Source organism: Boleophthalmus pectinirostris, unplaced genomic scaffold (assembly GCF_026225935.1).
Source record: "Boleophthalmus pectinirostris isolate CB_2022bp ecotype Guang Dong unplaced genomic scaffold, ASM2622593v1 HiC_scaffold_16, whole genome shotgun sequence".
In the NCBI taxonomy this organism is placed as follows: domain Eukaryota; kingdom Metazoa; phylum Chordata; class Actinopteri; order Gobiiformes; family Gobiidae; genus Boleophthalmus; species Boleophthalmus pectinirostris.
The window spans coordinates 15,512,776-15,533,506 of NW_026571095.1; the positions used below are offsets into that span (position 1 = coordinate 15,512,776).

Below are 20,731 nucleotides of genomic sequence, written 5' to 3' on the forward strand. Positions count from 1 at the left end.
TGAGATTAGTAATAGGAATAGCCCACACTAATATGGTGCTGTAGCTTGATGGTTTTGTGATGACTTTAATACCTTTTTCACCACTGAGCAGCAAAGGCTATGTAATGAATCAAATTAGCCTTGCATAACATTCATAAAACTCCTATTGATACGCACAGGATTATTGCTTTAGCTTTATAACTACTTAAAATATACAGTACAGACAATATTGATCAGTTCTACGCGATCAAAAGCAACTGAATTACTTGCGTTTTTAGTCTGTTTCAAATGCATTTTTAAAGAATTTACAATGCTCCGTCATATAACAAGCCCTTCCCAGCTGAATATAATTATGTCAGTCTGTTTCCAAGGAATGATCAACACAACAAATCTTAGCATTGTAATTTTCCTATTACACGAAATTCCTCTTTGCACTGTCCTACTTTTTTTTTTTACTTATTGGAGTGTATGTTGTAAATTACTTGCAGTTTGGTCTGGTTTGGTTCTTTAATGATTATTTTCTACCAAGGGTTTTTGTCTGGTAGTAATGAATACACTAAGGTTGTCTTTAGGGATGGGACAATAAACAATAATATAATTTATCGTGATAAAAATGGAGGACAGTAATCATTCATGCAATATTTTATATAATCATGATAATCGCCAACAAAGATAATCACCATAAATTATCAGAATGTGCAGAAAAACAGATACTTGTCCATGATGTTTTCTTCTAGATCATTATTGTTTTCACTTTCATTAACAAAGTACAACACTATCATAGTTCATATCCATAACATTTTTAAACTGTCAGCAACTTTCATAATTATCATGATATAAGTGTTAATTGCCTAGTTGTCTTTTGGTCTAACAAGAATGGAGGGATTATAAGAATGATAAAATGCTGCAGAGGAACTGGATTTTTTTGTAAATAAACCCAGCGAGACCTGATGGAGATGGTCTGTACAAAAAGTTGTTGAACTCAGAGTTGCTAGGTAGGAGGTTCAGAGGAAGACCAGCAAGTTTTATGGATGTTGTGAAGAGAGACATGAATATTAGGTGCAGTGGATTTGATGGAGATAGAGGCTGGTTATTCACTGTAAATACCCCTGAAAATAGAACACATATATCCATTCTACATTAGTTACTAGCTATAGTCCATAGTCCACTAATGTGTAAAAAACATTGTTGATCATAATATTGTTATCATTGTGTTTCCTATTATTACATGTTTTAATACTCCTCATTTCAGACTGCAGTCAGGAAGTTGACAAGTCATTTGACATTTTTGCTCTACACAGAATAATACGCTCTCTGGTGTATTTTCGCTGTAAAACCACAGCCTTTCTAATTTAGTTATGTTCTTCCTGTTCTGAAATCTTATATAAATGTTGTTACTGTGTTTTTACTATGTAATTTATCACAAATTTGTTTGAAAAAAACATTACTAAACACCCTACTGACACTTAAAAATAGATAGACAAATAGACAATTAGTTTTGAATTGTCATGATTTCGGGATCTGTGTTGTGACTCACTTTGCCTCTGACATAAACAAATGAATCACAACTGGACAAACAACATGCAGTTATTGAAAGAACAGTAAGACAAAGCCGCTTATACAACACACGGAAAATGCTTTCATGCAGCGTGCTTTGACGTGTTTTCATGAAAAAATGTTTTACGTAAATACAAAAGATATGCTAAATTGGACAACTCTGAAAAAAAATTATTTTAGCAAATAAAACAACAGGTTTCTTAATACTATGTTTTTGTTTCCATCAGATACAGATTACAAGTAGGCTGCATGAAATACATTTATTTTGTTTTTCCCTTAAGCTTTGCTCTTTTCAGTCCTGAGCTTTCGTCTTTGAGGCAATTGGAACTGTGCTATTTCCTCCAGAATTCTGCAGAAGCAAAAATAGCAAATGCATTAAAAAGATCAGTCATGAAGTTTGGGCAAATTGAGCTCTATCAATATTTTTCACTCCACATATTTATGGACCACACAGAAAAATAAAAGAATTAGTAAACGATCACAGAACTTTTGGACTTCTGGGAACTGAATCTGCTTTACGTCAAAGAAACAAACTCAACCGATACACCACTGACACATAGCACGCTAACCACTTTATGACAGGAAGTATATGCTGCCGTATCTGGGGGGAACCATAATCTTTGTATCTGGATAGCAGCAACTTTGATGGTAAGACAACGTTTACTAAAAATATATGTTATATATTTGTTTTATTAGCCAATTATTATCATGTAGTATGTATTTCTATATATCCAGGCTAAGACGGACCCTTTCAGTGTACCATCCATTGAAATGAACAAATATTACTCTATAATGGTCATGGTTTGGATTAAGATTAGAAGTGTGATTTTTAAGTGTTTAAGTGTTCTGTTGCAATGTGAAACAAACATTTCTCTATGAGTGTGTAAATGCATCAATATAAAAAAATAAAATAAAATAAAAAGAGAAATACAATGCTGTCATCCACTCTGCTTAATGTTGTGCCATTAACACATTGTCACTTTGAGCAGACGGTCCAACATGTGCATGAATACCACCTCTGAGTGCAGAGTGGACACTCTGCAAGGCATGGGCTTTGCCTTCCTTTTCTTCCCGGGGATCCTACTGCACATCGCTGCTTTTTGCGCTTTCTCCAAGCTGGGCTCATGGACAGACACCCACATCTACATGTTCAATCTGGCCTTAGCCGACTCCATCCTCATCGTCTTCCTTCCCTTCAGGATCTATGATGCCTTTAGATGCATACCCAAGAACCTCCTGTGCACGTTTCTTTTCAACTTGCATTTCCTCAACATGTACGCCAGCATCCTGACCATAACTGCCATCAGTGTGCACAGGTACCTGGCCGTGAGGTTCCCAATCCATGCTAGAGTCTGGAGGAGGAAGAAGGAGACAGCAGGCGCTGTGTGCTTGATCATCTGGGGGTTACTGATAACTGTATGTGTTGTGTTCAGAGAGGAAAACATGCCTGACAAACTCTGGACTTGTTATGAAAGACGCAAGGATGAACCTCTCCATCTTGGCTTTATGCTCCTGCTGCTTCTTGCAGGCTTCCTTCTTCCATTGTTTATAATAGTGTTTTGTTCAAGTCAGATTATCTACACTTTGCTCAAACTTAATGATGAAACACAGGAGAGGAAAGGCATTATAGGAATAGTGACAGCTAATCTGGTTATCTTTGTGTTGTGTTTTACTCCAATAAATGTGGGCTACATAGTGAACTACCTGAATGAGGTGCCTGAAGACTGGCAGTGCAAGTCCGTACTCGCACACCAATACTTAATGGTTTCTGAGTGGATTGCTTCAACCAACTGCTGCTTTGATTCCATCAGCTATTACTTTCTTCTCAAACATTTTTATTCTAAGCAGTGATTTTTATCTAATTATTATTTGTAGATTCCTTAATAGAGATATTCATAGTGTTCAGTAGTTTAATTGTTCTTGTTGTTCAAATTATAAAATATTGTTTCTCACAATGTGGCCCCTATGTATGTTTGGTGAGGAAAATGTGAAATGAAATTTAATGTATTGATGTTTTTTTTTTTTTTACTACATCTGTCATAATTTGTTTTTAGAAGTACTGTGGCCAAGAGTCTAACCTTTATTTGACCTTACTGCTCTCTGTGAGATGTTCAAAGCAGACAGCAAAAGGCCATACTCATTTTTAACTCCCGTTCAAAGAGTGGTCTCGCCCGGTCTCAGACAGGCATTCAGTGGCCAGTCAATGCGCAGACCCCTGTGGGTGATCTGATCAATCTGAGGCCAAATGGAGCAGAGCCAGTGTGCATCTCCCTCTAGTGGCGACCATGTAGATTTATGCTTATACTGCGGTAATGCCTTAAGTAAAGGCTGAGAAAATAGAAATACTATCATAATCTTTTTGGTTTCTTACAGTAAGATAACATAAAATGTGCAAATTCCCCTCTGCTAGTCACTAGCTGTTCACTGAGCATCCAATTAAACATAACGTATTGCCTCAATGATTTGCACTTGTGATTGGTTTGAAGCTTCAGAGACATTGAGTGTGTGTATGTGCACATTGTGTGTATTCATGTGTATAGGATACGCCTTCTTTTTTAGCAACAGGCATGACAACATCAGCAGTCAATTATATAATGCCATTTAATAGCAATACTCCAAAGATTTATGATTATTATAACAGCAGTATCTTAGCAACTGTGAATGACAGAAAAAAGGGAAATTCGGCAGGCATCACTGAAATGAGAAGACTCAGTTCTGTCTGAGATCTCTACACTAAGAACAGGGAATAGCTGAGCTCAGCAGCCAGCCCGTAAATAGTTTACATACATCTTATTCACAGCCAAATAAAAATGCACATCAGGACTAGAGTCCCTTCTGAGGAGAGCAACAGTGAGCCCTGAAAACCCAACAATGACATATCTCCTATTTACACTATTTACACATCAAACACAACAGCCTCATTCCAATGTAAAAAGAAAAAAAATGGTTTTGTGCTTTTGCTTATTACTGCACAGTAAAATGACAAAAGTAATAGTTACATTCATTCAATTGAGATGCTGAAAAATTACTTTCAAGATCCCCCAGTATGGCAGTACAATCACTGGAGTGGAAAAGTTGATGTATAAGACATTATGATACACAGTGTTCCCTCACAGCATTACAATCAGTTTGAAGGTTTGCTCAAAAACACACACTTGTAAATCAAAATCAATACAAACTTTAAAAGAAATATTTCAAGTTAGCAGTAAATACAATTACATTTACAGTCTATAATGCATCAAAGTAATTAATGAGCAAACCCTCAAAAATGGCATTCAGTGTCATTGGCATAAGGACAATGGGAGCTGAGATGAGACTTAACAGTACAAGCTGGCATCAGGAAATAACAGAAACAGCCCAAAGGCATATATAATCACTAATACTGCAAGTGGTGATATGGGAATTGCAGTCAGACCACAATTCAAATGGTTTATGGCACTTAACTTCTTGAGGAATCAGTCAACAGTCACCAATTGTAAATGATTTTGGCACACATAAGAGAGTAATTAATTATCAATGCTTGTTAGTGCTTATAAGCAAAATAAATAATTTGACATTGACAAAATAATGTGGTATTTGTTTGCAAGTTAATGCCTGATATGAATGTATGCTTGCTCTAGGCTTACATTATCAGTTTATCTAATGTAAAGTGTATATACAGAAAACTATATATTGCTCACTGTTAATATGAAGCTAGTGTTGCTGCTCCTTATTCATTGCCTAATGTGGCTGCTTGGTCCAGTCTCTGTTTATGACTCCCATCTCCTCAGACTGTTGTGTTGATCTAAACATGCAGCATTTCATACAGCGCTGGACACTTTGATGAGCTCAATATATAGTCCCATTTCTCTGCTGGGTACACTTGCATTACCTTTATTAGCTTTGTGTTGGCTTCATCCTCTGACACCATTCCTTTCTTATCTGTGAGACCTTGACCCACAGTGCCTTACAGTGGAATAAATGAGACCATGTTGCACACATTTTAACAGTTTATGAATAAATGTATACACTTATAGCCCCTCTGCAGCATATGACAAAGTGTTCATAGTGCATTGCAGTAAATATCCTTTTGTTCCACTTCTCTGTGTACATGTCCATGTGGAATTACAAGTCTTTAAGAGTACATGGAGTGGAAGGGAGAGAGTGACTGAGGCACACAAAAACAGAGATGGACGTTTCAGATGTACAGCAGCAGAAAATCTGCTGACATTTCAGAGCTGCAGTCAGCTCTGAGTTACAGCCTCACATCCCAGGAGGCAGGTTAGAGGCAGTTATATGTCTACCCCTCCATAGTACATACCTGTGTACAAATGTGTATAAAGTGTTTGAAAAAGGCTCTGTTTGAAAAAGACCATATGCTAGGTAACAGGTCACAGGAGTTTGACATAATTCAACTTAATTAGATGTTTTTCAGAATTACTCATTTGACTTCAAGTACCTACTTGGAGACCATGCCAAAGGGGCAATACTGGAGAACAGATGGGTGATACTGTTGTTAATGTTATCCACAAGGAGAGAAGCCTCTTAGAAGTGCCTCTGCAGGCATACTTTATGTACAGAGACTGAGGACTTGACTGTCTATCCACATCTTTATATCCTCCCCTCCCTCTTCGTCACCCCTCTCTCCTCTCCTGTGCTGCTGGAGCCAGGGAGAGTAGCAGCTCTGCAATGCAGACACAGCAACAACCTCAGCCCATCTGACCAATTAGTGTGAGCCTGGATATGAGTGGCAGAGCTGAGAGCCAGTCACAGTCACGGAGCGATACAAGAGGCCAGGGGCTGAATGGCAATGACATAAACAAAAGGAGGGGGTCAGAGACACTGCACTGGTCCCTCTTAAGTCACTGTCCATTCTGAGTCCTGTCATTACAGCTCTTCTTCATCAAATGGCTCAAGTCCATAAAGTCGGTCAGCTCGCCCCGCTCTAGCGCCCCCCGTATGAGCGCTCTGCTCAGGGCAGGAGTATGCTGCTGGGACACATAGGCCTGGCTGCTGGGGGCTGGCATTGTGGGGGGTGGTAGAGGAACAGGAACCATGCCGTGACTGCTCAAGATATATCCCTCCTGTGGCCAGCGAACAGGCAGAGGCTCGCTATACTCCATTGGGCTGGGTGCACTGGGGGCAGTTGGGGCACTGGGCGCACTGGGTGCTGATACCACTCTGCGGCGCTCAGGGGAGTCCTGTGGTGTCATAGGATATACATATTCACCTGCAGACTTCCTGAGGGGGGCTTTGGGTGTCCCTTTCAGTGACTTCTCCTGCTTACTAAGGCAGACATAGTGCTGGCGTGGAGTGTCGTTCCCTCTGCCCTCGCTGCTGTGGCGCCCCACACCACCCTGTGGGAACAGTCTGGTGGTCAGGTACACAGAAGGGGGCATACGACAGGGCGAGCCTAAGCCCACCGAGCCCCCTCCCAGGTATGTCTGGCTTGTGTCCCAGCCTCCAGAGTTGGAGTCGGACAGTCGAAGTCCACGTCGCTTCTGTTGGGGAGTGTGTTCTGGTGTGGGCAGGAATCCTGGGTCGAGCTCCCCAGATTTGACCCACCCATTGGGCATGACGAAGAGGGTCTCTCCGCCCTGAGAGCACTGGCGTTCACCTCCAGCTTGGCGCGTGACACTCAGAACTGAGCCACCCATAGCACTGTTTATCAAGCCTCTGTCGCGCCGCTGTAAACTGGACTGAGACCCGGTATGATGTCTTCGGTTGGATGGTTTGTGAGCCATGATCCAGCAGACTGCCAGGCCAGAGAGGGCTGCCCCGATGGTGAACGCTGACACTGCAGATGCCACCAAGAGGTTCAGGGAGACCAGGCTCTCTGGTTCAATCAGCAAACTCTGCTGCAAGATACCTGTGGAATGGATAGACTAGCTTAGTTCATACCAGTTGTAACACAAAACTTAAAAATGACAATACAGGGTCAGGATTTAAAAAGACAAAAGTTGCTACCAATTAAACAGACACTTGAACTTGTACATACAGACAGTTGAATAAAACTGAACAAAATGGAATTGCTGTGTTCATCCACTCTAGGTTTCTGTCCACAGGGTGCCCTTAAACATCATTAATACTTAGGTAGCGGCATCTACTTAGTGCTTCGTAGCGGCATCTACTTAGTGATTTACCCCCACAAGACAAAGGTAGTTTAAAAAAATCAATATCTACAATAACACTCTTAAATGTTGGTCATAATGTGGTGCATTAAGAGTCTATTTTGTGGGATGAGTCTTTATAAGAGGGTCTCTCCAGTCTTGCCTTGAGGCTCCACTGGCTCTGCTTTCTACAGGCCTGTAACTGTCATCAGCTCCCTCCGACCACAGCAGCTGACTCCTCACTCTTTCCAGCCTGCAGCCGGTCACTGAGTGTGTGTCTCTCTCTCCTCTCTCACACAGGGAACCATTACCTCAGTGTTTCCAGCAAGACTTTAATCACTCCCATCTGCAGACACAGCAGCGCAGAGCCACACTTCCACTACAAGCCTATCACTTTTATAATCAGGATAAACGCGAGCAGCCCATATGTCATTGGAAAAGATAGTGTGAGGAAGGTTCACAGTGTGTTTCAATGTGTTTCTCAGGTATTAATCTCACAGGACTGATGTCTTTGAAGCTGACCTACCCCAGTGGTCCTCTCTTAATGTTACGGTGACAATGGAGCCTCTTAACAGAAATTACATTCTTTTTAAAGCTAACCTTGGCCATTCCCCTCACAGACTGTTCTTTTGTTTTGATAGAACAAAGACTTCAGTGGGAGGATGTTACCTTTCATCATCACCATCATTTTAATGCCTGTGCAAGTTGTCACATCTCTTTCACATCCTCTCTAATTAAGCCATCTCTTACTGTGGATAAAATGACCTGTAGGACCCAAAGCCCAAATTGATTCTCATCTGCCACAGTGACACCGATTTCTTTATATGGCAGCTAAGTGACTTGCTATTCAAGATTTAGAAGTCTTCTGTGTAATTAAAACTTGTCTAATTGCAGAAGTTGCCACGTACACGCCCCTGCTCTGGAGCAAGAGGGGCTCATTTAGAGAACAAAATGTTCAGCAGACAGGTGTAGTTATCTATGTAACCACTAGGTGGAGACTACCCTCAGTCCACAGCCCAGCCTGAAGTCCATGTCATAGTGCTGCAACATACCATCACAGTCTCCCAGATGGGAGGTGGTGTTCCCATACTCCACGTCTTGTTGAAATGGGAGCCTGCAGTCACAAAGGCATGCATCAAGGACCAAAAATAACACTTAAACCCAAATTATACAAAACAAAAAAATATATAACTTTTGGGGCAAAGAAACATTCTATGCAATACTATCAATAATATTAACATAGAATGAATGTAAGAAAATATTGATCTGCATAATTGTTTTTTTGTTTTTTTTGCCCCTAACCAGTGCCTTAGGTCAGGGGTTAGGCTTGTACACCTAAGGGGTGACACTTGACATCAATATATTTTATAATACAACATATGATGTGGCACCAGACCTTCTGTATTTCCCAGTAGTATATAGAGCTTTATTGATTCGTTTTGATTATAATCTGTGGTCTTGTGAATTATCCTCTGCATTTTCACTCCACGTGCAATCCTTTTATAAATTACATTTATGTTTCATTTTGTTTATAGCAAAGGAAATGTTGGCATCTGTATTAGTTCTTTGTAAACCAAGTGTATAAATGTCTGTGTCTTTGTGAGTTAGACTATATCTTACCTTGTGCCTGGTCTTAGAAAGGAGCAGGTGCTGCCTCTGGTCCAGCCACAATATGGATCCCTTGAGGCCAGGCAACTTCTGCACATAAAAAATATATGATGTATAATTGAAATAAAGGCTAAGGAATGTACAGAATGTTGGCCTCATTTTCATACTAACACTAAATGAATGAGAAAATATCTGCCTACTGTACTTTCTACAACACAAATTATTCCCTTGTGCTGCAGGCTATAGTCCCGACAAGTAAGATATAAAACAACAGTACACCATACAAGAAAAATAGTTACACCCTTACCAACAAATCTAAAAAACAAACTACAGATCTTGACTTGGATTATTTACTGCTGCCTGGCCTGATGTGTAGTTGCAGTAAAGAAAAGTGTACAAACCTCATGCAGCGTGAGTGAAGATGGCAGCGAGACGTGGGCACTCGGACCAGACACGAGGGAAAGGCCAACAGCAGAGTGTGGCTGGTTCTGTCTAGAGTCAGAGACAGGAGCTGTCGAGCCTGAGGAGAGTCCTCCCCACACCTGTACACAGTTATAACAATAGTATAAAAAACAGACAGCAGGGTCAACAGTAGGTGAAAAAGACCCTAAAATACACCCCTATATTAAAGTAACTGAGAGTCCCAAATCCTCAAGCCTGTGAAATACTAAAAGATATCTCCAGTTACCACCTCAATAGAATGATAATAAAACCTTCATTTTATTTTTTTAATTTTCCAGTATGCATGTGTATTTTAAAGTTGTTGGTAGACATCTTCTATAAATACTAGACTGCATATTAGTGGCATTTAATATTTTCCTTTGAATGTAGAGTGTTAAATAAATAGATCAAATATAACACTATAATAACATAAAAATAAAATCTCTATTAACCATATGTTATTAGGTTCTTTTTTTCAGACCCAGAGTGTTATTTCATACCTGACAGTTTCGACTGCTCACTAGCGTCTTCCTCAGAGTGGTCACGTGATGTTGCTGTGACGTGTCTGGTCAGCTGATTTAAACAGGTTTTGGCGCTGCCTTCCTACCTGTAAACCGGGACGAGGGGGCTTTTTTACTCTCACACACCTGGGATACTGTCCTGAGGAAGTCGGACTGCAGATGGCGCTGTCGTCCTGCCTCCACCAGTAGGAAGGCAGTGCCAAAACCTGTTTAAATCAGCTGACCATACACGTCACAGCAACATCACGTGACCACTCTGAGGAAGACGCTAGTGAGCAGTCGAAACTGTCAGGTATTAAATAACACTCTGGGTCTGAAAAAAAGAACCTAATAACATAGAATATCGGAAAACCAAATGAATCTCATTGGACTATCTATTAACCATAATTTACAGTACTCACTTGTCAGGGTTGAATCCCTCTACCTCCTCCAGAAACACGCTGTTGTGGGAGACTAAATCTCCATTGGGAATCATTAAAAACTTCAAGATGGTTCCTCGGGTTGAGCCCAAAAATAGCACAGTTCTGTTCTTGTGTGGACCTGCTTCTGTGTCCACAACCATTGCTGTCAGCTGGTACCTGGTCACAGACGCATAATTTAGTCCAACTTGTAACATCATATTGAAATGGATGTATGCTACTTACCTCCCCATTGTCTTGACCACCCATGGCCTGTGTCCGAGAAGTGGAACAGTTTCATCCATCAGAGGGTGTGTCTTCACAAAGTTTAGCACCTCATCCGGCAGTGTTGTGGAGGTGCTGAATCTTGATCCCTGCACTGCACATCCTCCTGGTCTGAAAGTCAAAAAACAGCTAAGTCAGCACAGTAGGTTATAAAATATACTCCCAAAATGGTAGTATCTGTTGTACAGTGTCAGTGTAGAAAATGCACTGCAAAGGGAATATACAGTGTGCATGAGTTAAAGGCTTAGGGACAAGCCTATACATTTTTTTGTTTTGTTTTGGTTAGTTACTTAGTTTCAAGGTATTTCTGACACATGCCAGCATACTTATTTCTCATTGCAAGAAAAAAAAAATCATTAGGCATGTCAATACTTGCCAAATTTAGCCTGGAAGACCTAACTTCGCTCACGTCTACCTCACCGCTTCTCCAGGGTTTACCTGCTCCTCAGCCTTCATCATCTCATTCCAAATACTCCTCTACCCTATTTAAACCAATTGTGCCATGCCTCACCTCCTCTCTAGCACCCCCTCGGCTTCTGATCCTCTCATCATCTCCTTCATTTTCCTCGGCTTCAGGAGGAAGACCTCTCCTAAACGTCATCTAATCAGCCAGGCCCTTCATCACAATGTCTTTTGCTGGGGTCTGAGCACCAAACTTAACTCATTCAATAAAACTACTACTACTTTCTCATTGTGTCTGTCTGTCTTCCCAGGTTGAAATACAATTTAGTTGTAAAATCAATATATATATAAAGTAAGTAAAAAAATATGTATAAAATAAAAGTATATATAAAAATAATATATAAAGTTAACAACATAAATCAAATTTCAAGTTAAATATGAATTTGAACTTTTCAGTGTGTGGTGTAAGTGACGATGGAGGATTTTCAATGATGGGAATAAATAGACTCTAGATGAGACAGACACTCCACAGACCAATGCAGAATGTTGCCAAAGCTGCTTACACACTCTTTGCGTATGAATACCTGGGTTTAGGCACGGCCTCATCTGGTACAGGAGTCCAAATTGACTCAGGGGATTTCTGCTCCTTAAAGCGTCCCTCAAAGACATGTGCCAGCTGCTGCATGTCGAACACACACACAGCGGAGCCAGGGATGCTATGGGCACAGAGAGGGAAGAAATATCAGAGGAATTATACTTTTTCATTATTGTATTACCAGAAGGGGGTGGTAACCACTTACATTTACTTTTTCACTACATAATACTTTTAAAAATAGATACCATACATTTTACTTATTAATATTAAAGGTGCACTGTGTAACTTTTCTAATAAGGGGTCCACCAATTGTGTGTGTCCATGGACACACAACAAACCCAGTCCGGTCCCTGGTCGCTTCACTTCCTAAGGGTACTAGGGAGGACCTCAGCTGTGGATCCACTACCCTAGCTCTCCCCCTCAACCCTCCCTTTCTCTAGGTGGCGAGGGGAGGCCTGCAGCTGTGGATCCCTTGCCCACCCAACCATTCACTATCCAGCCCCTTCAAATCAACACTCCCAATAATACACTCCATCTGCTGGCTCCACCCTCACATGTAGACCAACATCTAGGCCACCAGTACGCATGGTACTTTACTGTACTGTACTGTTTTTTGTTTTGTTTTTTTGTTGTTGTTGTTTTTGTGCTATGAATTCATGTATTTTATGAACTGCACTCACTGTGACAGCACTGCATTTAATTTCTGGTTTTATTGTGTCATCTGTAATATATTTGTATATTTAATGCACCTAGCACATTGTGCCCCAGACAAATTTCCCCTGGTGGGACAATAAAGTTTATCTTATTTTACATGTGAAACGATCGTCACTTTAAAAAAAAAAATTGGGCACTAAAGACAAAAGATATAAAACATATACACATACTGTGGCGATTTACTTGTTCTTGAGTAATATTATTCTTAAGTATTAGTGCTCTGGCTCTTCTCCCCCTTCTACCTCATGTTGTAGCTCTTTGTACCTGTTGGGAGGTGTGGAGAATAGGCCCAGGATCACATCTCGGCCCTGCATGTGAATGATGCTGCTGGTAGCGTGCAGCAGGTTGAAGTAGAAGTGTGAGTCTCCGGGCACAGAGCAGTTAAGCCGAGCCTTCAGGAACGTGGTCCACTGTTTCTCTAGGACGCGCTGAGAGCCTCCTAGGTCAGACTTACATACACGGGCCACGCGGGACACCATCACCTACAAGCATAGAGAGAGAGAGGGGGCAAGATTGAACTAGCCTTTCCTGAAAGGAAGTTAGGAATAAGACTATCATGAAAGAAATTTGAGTTATATACTAAATCTATTCATAATTCAAGACACATACTGCGGGCTGCTTTCAATTGTACTGCTGGGATCTTGTGATAAAAGCCTAATGTTCTACTGACTTAAAGTATCATATAAGAAGGCCCTATTACTAAGATAAGACAAATATAAAAAGCTTCTTACAGCTGCACCCTGTTCTTTAAAGATTTACCACAGCAAATGATTTGCTGCAATTGCTGGGATATTGTAGCAATATCTTTCTGGCACAACATTCTATTTTTATCTGAAAGACTTTTTGTGTCCCCTGAACTCCCTGTATGAAAGAGAAGCTACCGGCTGCAACTGTGCCTGATACAATATTTTTGTTAGTGTAAAGTGATCTAAAATGACTCTTGATGAGTAATGTGAGGAAGTGTATGCTGGTCATACTCCGTACAGTATCTGATAGTTTGTTTTATATTTTAGATTTAGTTTTCAGTTTAGATTTGGGCTTGCACAATATAGTCTTTGATCATGGGGAAAAACTTTCAGCTTCTATCTTTAGGTTATGAACATTTTGCCATTTGACACCACTAAGGAAGAGCTTCTAATAATTAAATACAACTTGATAGAGCTGTCTTCTATTTAATGACTATGTGACTATGATTGATTTGTTGGTTAATTACCTTTTCCAGATGATGAAACTCCATGGCCATCTCTCTGAAGAAGAAGTAAATATGTGGCCCATACTCCATGGCACTCACAAAGTATGGCTCTGCAAGACAATTTTATCATTATTAGAAAATTCCCACACTTGTATTTATGCATTCACTGCAGAGGAGTGCACTGGGAGCAAAGTGCAAGGCTGTCATTGTAATAACACTGACATCAACATAGACCGCTGGCGTCCACTGGGTCTCATTAAATATACATGTGCTGTCTAATTTATCATAATGGACAAGAGGATACACATTATTTATCATTTATTCATCCTGATGTTCTTGACTTGACCTGTGTGGCTTGTTTTTCCACGGTGAAAGATAGGCTTGACTGAGAGACGTCCGACTAACCTCAATACATCATCTGTCCAAGAGTGCTCCATTTAGGAATTCATCAAGCAATCAACTCGTACTTTCTTCTACGGCCTTATTCTTAAGCCTTAAACCTTATCAGGAGTTTTTGCCATGAGAAAAAGAGGTCTAATTTTGAAGTACCTCGGAACCATTTGGAGTCATGTTTGACGGTGCGTAGGGCAGGACTGTCACCAAGGCTGCGATAGATCACAGCATCAATGGCTAAGAAGTCTGTCACGGTGCCGGTAAAGAGACTTCCATCTGAGACAGAAAAAGCACCCACGTACGAACATGCAGACAGGGAAGATTAAGAAGAAGGGATGGCGAGATAGCACAAGGTCAGGGAGATTAAAACCAAACAAGTGCCGCACCAAAGGGCCGCACCATAAATCACTGGTAAAGGTAAACACAAGGGCAGTCTGTACCTGCAAATAGAGCCACGTTAGCGTGTCTCGGATCATACGGGCAGCGTGCCATGCCACTCACAGGCTCACCCACCATTTCCAAAGTGTCTCTCTGCAACAGCAAGAAGTGCAAGCAAGTTCAGAAACTATTACAGTACTACCAAGATGATGGTCATTAACAAATGGAAGTGATAGTAAAAAAAAAGTGAGACTCAATATGTACAGCAACCAACAACTATTCAACTAGAAGAGCCCAAATCCATGTACTATAACATTGCTTTTAGTTTGTCTGTCTGTGCAGGGATGTTAAGATTATACAGTTAATTTATAACCACGATATTTGATGCCACAATATAATTCTAAGAACTAAAAAATAATAATTGTGACAATTTAAGAAGCAGAGATTTGGAAGTTTCAAACCTGCATGTAAAGCAGCGGTGTCCAACCTATCCTGTCCAACGTATCCAACCTACTTTGATCCCAAAGGGGCTGGATCAGAACACAGAAAATCGTGCACTCGGCGTCCACTTATCTAATTTTTGACATTTTGCTGATGAGGGTGTGACGGTCAACAGTCAAAATGATAGTCCTTTAAGAGCATTTGGAAAGAGGCAAATCTTCATTTGTGCCTGCTCTGGTGGGAGGAGGCCATGTACAGAGGCACTGGAGACGCTGCTATGCTAAGTGGCGCAGAAAATTACCAATATTTTAATAGAATATATATATATATATATATATATATATATATATATATATATATATATATATATATATATATATTATATATATATTTTATTTTTTTTTTTTTTTTTTTTTGTAGAAAATCAGCCCAGGGCCAGAATAAAGGTTTTGGAGGGCCATATGTTTAACACCCCTGATATAAAGGGCTCTTTTTATCTGATGCTTTGCATTAACTTTATCATTAGAAAATTTCATTTAATAAATCTTGTCGCAAACAAAAGGAATGGTAATATGTTAGACAATGTGAATGAAAGGAAATGTCAATAATAGGGGATCGTAAAATTTTGATATTTATTCTTACAGAAATGTCTCACCCCTGCTTTATAAATACAGAAATAACTTCTTTACAATGAAACAATAAATCATAACGTTATTGACTTAAATAAGATGCATATAACAGATCTACTTTCAGTTTGTACTTACAGTGTAATTTGCACAAAGAGGATTGAAGGCATTTGTTCCACACACAAACAGGCCGTCTGGCTGGCTGAGCAAAACCTTGATGAAATTGCGGCACTCGCCCTTCAGGAATGATAAACACCACAAATGAAGGATTAAAAACAAGCAGATAATTATTACTTGCACATAAAAAAGGGATGTTGTTAAGCTGTAAACTACCAGTTGGAGATAGCTAGACCACCAGGCCGAGGAATATGGCTTTAAACCACAATCCTTAGAGGAAATGGCATTATCAAGCACCCTCCCCATGCTGGAACAATAGGATACACACTTTATAGCTGGCTTCAAAGTGCAGAGTGAAGATTGAGGTGAATTTTAAAGCTGCTACCCGGGAACGTAAAAGTTGATGAGAGCTGTTGCCACGGTAATCCCTTTGTGGCTATATTTCAGCACAGTCTGATCATAGAGCTGCTGTCAGACAAGATGCTCAAACCTGGAGATATGCCTCAGTATTATAGATAAGATTCCCCCAAAGAATCACAGCAAATATTAAACCTCCCTTTAAATGCTTGCAAATATACCTGACAAAGCCCCATTTTCCCAAAGAATAATTTTTATCAGGATGAGGAGTGCTTTGCATAATTTTGATTTGCAGATCATTTGATTGTTCGACAAACGGTGGCAGAATAGTGCTCTTTTGTATTGCTGAATAATTCACGCAAAAATATGCCCGCGTTCATACCACAGGGCCTAATCAGGCATTAGCATTAAATGTATTTTAAATCACACTGAAGGAGAAAAACATTTTTCTTTCAAATGGGGAAATTTACTTCTGGTGCTATGGTTTAAATGATCGTTGTAATTTTTAAAGCTGTCATTTTGACTCGCTAATGCACCACAATCACATCCATAATCATTACATTTACAGGGACATTATTGGTGGTAACAGTTGATTCTTCTGACTTTTCACTGTTTTCTGTCATTGCTCTGCCTCAAGCCAAACTCCCACTCATTTTGTCCTTTTATTAAAATGTTATTTTCCCTTTCAATCATTTGATGTTATCTGTTCCTTTAAAGCTTCAGCTCTCCTGGTGTCCTCAGCCTGTTGGCTCCATCCACCTACACACATGTCCCTGCATTTAGCTCCTCTCCTCAAGTGATTTCAATTACTGTTTGCTCCCCAGGGCTGTGTCAGTCTCTTGGCTCAGTTTGCTCTCCAATGTTTTCTCATTGCTTCTTTTTCGCTTTTCAGTTTTTGTCTCAATTGGATTTGGCCGTTGGCACTGTGGCATTTATTCAACCAAGCCTATATATTTATAAGCTGTCAATCTTACCAGAATCAAATTGTACATTTTTTATCACATCCAGCTGGGGTCTAAACATGGTGACTGGAATAAAGGTGTGTAAGAGCAAGCTTCACAAACATTTCTGTGAGTTGCTGTGATTAGACAGTTTGATTTTGCACCAACAAGATCAAATTTGTGTAAATACCATATGAAGGTGAGCCCACAGGAAATAAGTTTCCTTCAACAGCTGTGGTGTCTGTCCAAGCGTGTGATAGTGTGGATATAGTTGGTGCATAAGAGTGACTTTGAAAGCGTCGTGTTTAATGTAATATACCTCATGTTTGCCCTTCATACGGCACACTCGAATGTCATTTTTATTGGATTCCCACGTCCGCTTCTGACAAAAAAATAAAAAATAAATAAAAATTATTGATATTATAATTTATATATTTATTGCCTTTCCTGGATATGAAAATGCCCTTACTTTGCTGTAGAACATTTCCTCCCCAGCCATGTTGTCCAGCTCAACTCTGTACAAGTCATCTCTGCCCAACACATGCAACACAAGAGTTGGTAATCCAATTTGTCCAAAAAACAACAAGTTAACATAGGCATGAAAGATAACTGAAACTTTGACAAAGTAAACTACCATACATAGATTTTTAATAATGAAAAATTATAATAACACAAATATGGATAAATATGAAATAGATAGTAGTTAATTTTCAACTTCTCTGCTTGTTGCTCTGCTCCAAACACTACAGTTGCTGCTGTTACCACTATAACTTTTTAATTTTTTTTACATTTAAGTACAGTCCAGCTTTGATATACCATACTACCAGTACTAAGGCCATAAGTACATAGCCAAATTTTTTTTACGCTTATTGAGCCACAATTATTTGGACACAGTAGCTCACACATCACAATATATTATAATAACAAAGAGCAAAAATATAAATTGTAATAATAATTTCAAAATAAGTAGCAATAGTAACAAGACTGGTGTCAAATAAGGCATAATTATATAAAAGCATATGTACATATAAGTGAAAATAAAAATATAGAAATATAGTAATCTATCAGCTATATACAAGTGGTATATTTAAAATGTTTCTATGCCTTCAAACTAATAATAATCAAGTGTAATTACTGAGCTGTAAATTAACAAAGCCAGATACCTAGAATGTTCCACTCATCTTCGTTATGTTAAAACTAACAACTATCTCTCTCTCTGTAGTGAGTGTGAACAAACAGCTTGACATTTAGGAACACATTTGAAACATCACTCTGACAACCATCATCTACAGAGTGACAGCAGATGGAAGCTGGGGCATAAAAAAGGAATATTAATGTGAAGACGTCAGTAACACACACAGTTGGAGGTGGTTGCCGTTGGTTACCTGGCTCCTATGTAGAGCGTGCGGTTGACTTGGAGAATGGTTTGGATGTGCAGCTCCTGCCTCTGAGCCGAACGGTGAGCCCTGCCCAGAAACACAGGGTACCTCCTCACCACTGAAGGATCAAAACAAGCAGAGAAATATAATCAGAGCAAGGAGTGTTGTCCTGAAGTGTGTCAGCTGAGGACAGAGAAAGGGCAGCTTCTATTTAGATCTGTATACTTTACAACATAGCTTTATCATCTCTGTTTCAGTGTGGAAAAGTGCCCAAAGTGAGGCCCGTAGGAAAAACAAGGAGTTTCATTTGATCTGTGAGGGGTACTGAGAATTGGGAAGTTTTTGTTTTTTTTCATTCAATTGTGCATTGAATATTGTTGCTGTCTAGAGCAGTTGCTGCTTTTTTATTTATTTTTTGTCTCAAGTGGCTTCTAAGTTTTGTATCACAATCCAAGTCCCTCCTAACAGTGGTAGTGGTATATTATCAATTATTTCTTTTACTTATTTGTTTTGATGTTGATGATTGCAAAAGTACTACAAAACCTTCTTAAAATATTTTTTGGTATTATTATTATTAGCAGTAGTATTTAGATTTTTCTTTTACTCTTCAAGTGTTGCCATTTTGGGCCACCAAGGACGAAAGAATCAACACAGTGTTGCATAGTGCACGTATTGGTTGCTTGGGTGGTGAGCTCATCATCATTTGGTCATTTAACTAAGAAATAAATAACCTGAAATTGCAACTGCAGTTTAATGTAATGAATCATTATTTGCCTTTACCACTAATGAGCAATAGACTTAAAAATACAAGGTAAAGTGTTTATCAGTGACTCTCTGCTGGATTTCAGCTACCTCAGTGCTTTACAATAGTTTAACATAAAAATGAATGGAAGCATCAGATTGTGCACTGTGAAGAAGTTTGAGATGACGGAGGACACTGGTCACCGCAGGGAGTCCTTGTCGCCAGGAGACAGATTGTGAAACAGTCTTGTTGTCCTTGACTGTAGGGGAGGCATGGAGGAGCGCAGTTATCCATCTCTACCTGTCTCCTCCCCTTCCCATCTCCACCCTCAGCCCTGTCGTTTGTCATCCGCACCACCCCATCCCATCTAATTGTCTCTGCATCTCCCTCGCAGACATCCACAGTCAAAATTTGCACTTTCTCATTTCCTTATTCAAAAAATCTAGCACACACTGAAGACTCTGATCAGATGTTATTTTAGTATTCTAGCTCTGAGCCCATCTCCCCACACCCGGGCTCTGACCCTTGACCCCTGATTTCCACTTCTAGCACAGAGCCATTTATCAACTCCGCACGAACACACATTTAAAGAGAGAAGGACACACATACCCTCCACAGGGACGTAGCTGAGCGGACTGGGTTCCTCTGGGAATGAGCCGTCAGCCATTTGAAGTAGCAGAAGAAGAAACGTGAGGGGAGGAGTCACGGTCGCCATGGCAGCAGGACACATTCTCTGATCAAAAGGAGAAAGTCATAATTCACTGTGTGTAGTATTTGAATATGCATTTGAATATGATAGTATACAGTATGTATTGACTATTTGACAGGTTTCTTTATGTGGATGTGACAGGGTCAGCAGAGCAGCAGGGTGGCTATCGGCGCCTCAAAAGAGAGACAATGAGTTCCTATTCTCTACACACTGGTGAAAGGGTGATGTATTGTTGAAAATGTCACTCCATTGTAAAACTGTGTGAACTAAAAGGTCTCAAAACTATTTACCACACAGAGAGGCCGAGCATTCACCAGGTTACAAAGAGGTTTGGGTTTCCCCCCCCCCAATTGATTGGCTATATTATGGGCAATTAGATTTTAAAAGCAGGAGGTGTTCCCTTAAGATGAGAGACTGAGGGAAGAGAAAGAACAAAAACTTGGAGCAGATGGACAATGTTATTGTTGTGTTTAGTGGTTAACAAAGCTCTCAATCAAGCATATCCAAAGTATAGCGCAGAGTGCCATTAAGATAATGTTTGAGTCCAAAATGTGCTGTTTATGGACCGAGCCCTAGTAGCAGAATCGCCAAAGCACAGTTTTGTAATGCAATTTCGTAGTCCACTATCTCTTCTGGCAATAGAAAGAGAGAAATGAAAAGAATTGATGTCTTTGGCAGCATTTTGGAAAATAGCATCTCATATAAGGGAGCTTTTGTGCCCACAATTGGTTTACTGGACAAATAAAATGTCTGCGAAAAGTGTTTGCGGTCAGATTATAAAATAAAATTTATATCTTTAGCACTAACACATCAATACATGATGCAACTGCAGCTTTATGGAAAAAATATATAATTGTGATTTTTCTG

General features: G+C 39.8%; 2 protein-coding genes across 2 annotated transcripts; one reads left to right on the forward strand and one right to left on the reverse strand.

Annotated features, from left to right (window-relative positions):
• Positions 1 to 2,108: 2,108 nt before the first annotated feature.
• Positions 2,109 to 5,765, forward strand: gpr35b (G-protein coupled receptor 35 b). Its single transcript, XM_020923620.2, has 2 exons — positions 2,109 to 2,184; positions 2,526 to 5,765. Exon 2 carries the CDS (start codon positions 2,536 to 2,538, stop codon positions 3,385 to 3,387), a length of 852 nt encoding a protein of 283 aa, XP_020779279.1. The 5' UTR covers positions 2,109 to 2,184; positions 2,526 to 2,535; the 3' UTR covers positions 3,388 to 5,765.
• Positions 5,766 to 6,150: 385 nt separating this feature from the next.
• Positions 6,151 to 19,885, reverse strand: LOC110159041 (semaphorin-6B-like). Its single transcript, XM_020923610.2, has 16 exons — positions 19,765 to 19,885; positions 18,420 to 18,531; positions 17,504 to 17,564; positions 17,354 to 17,416; positions 15,758 to 15,856; positions 14,615 to 14,705; positions 14,331 to 14,450; positions 13,803 to 13,891; positions 12,854 to 13,071; positions 11,865 to 11,996; positions 10,840 to 10,989; positions 10,597 to 10,773; positions 9,635 to 9,775; positions 9,246 to 9,323; positions 8,678 to 8,739; positions 6,151 to 7,384 (listed from the first exon to the last, which is right to left on the reverse strand). Exons 1-16 carry the CDS (start codon positions 19,883 to 19,885, stop codon positions 6,378 to 6,380), a joined length of 2,721 nt encoding a protein of 906 aa, XP_020779269.2. The 3' UTR covers positions 6,151 to 6,377.
• Positions 19,886 to 20,731: the final 846 nt, after the last annotated feature.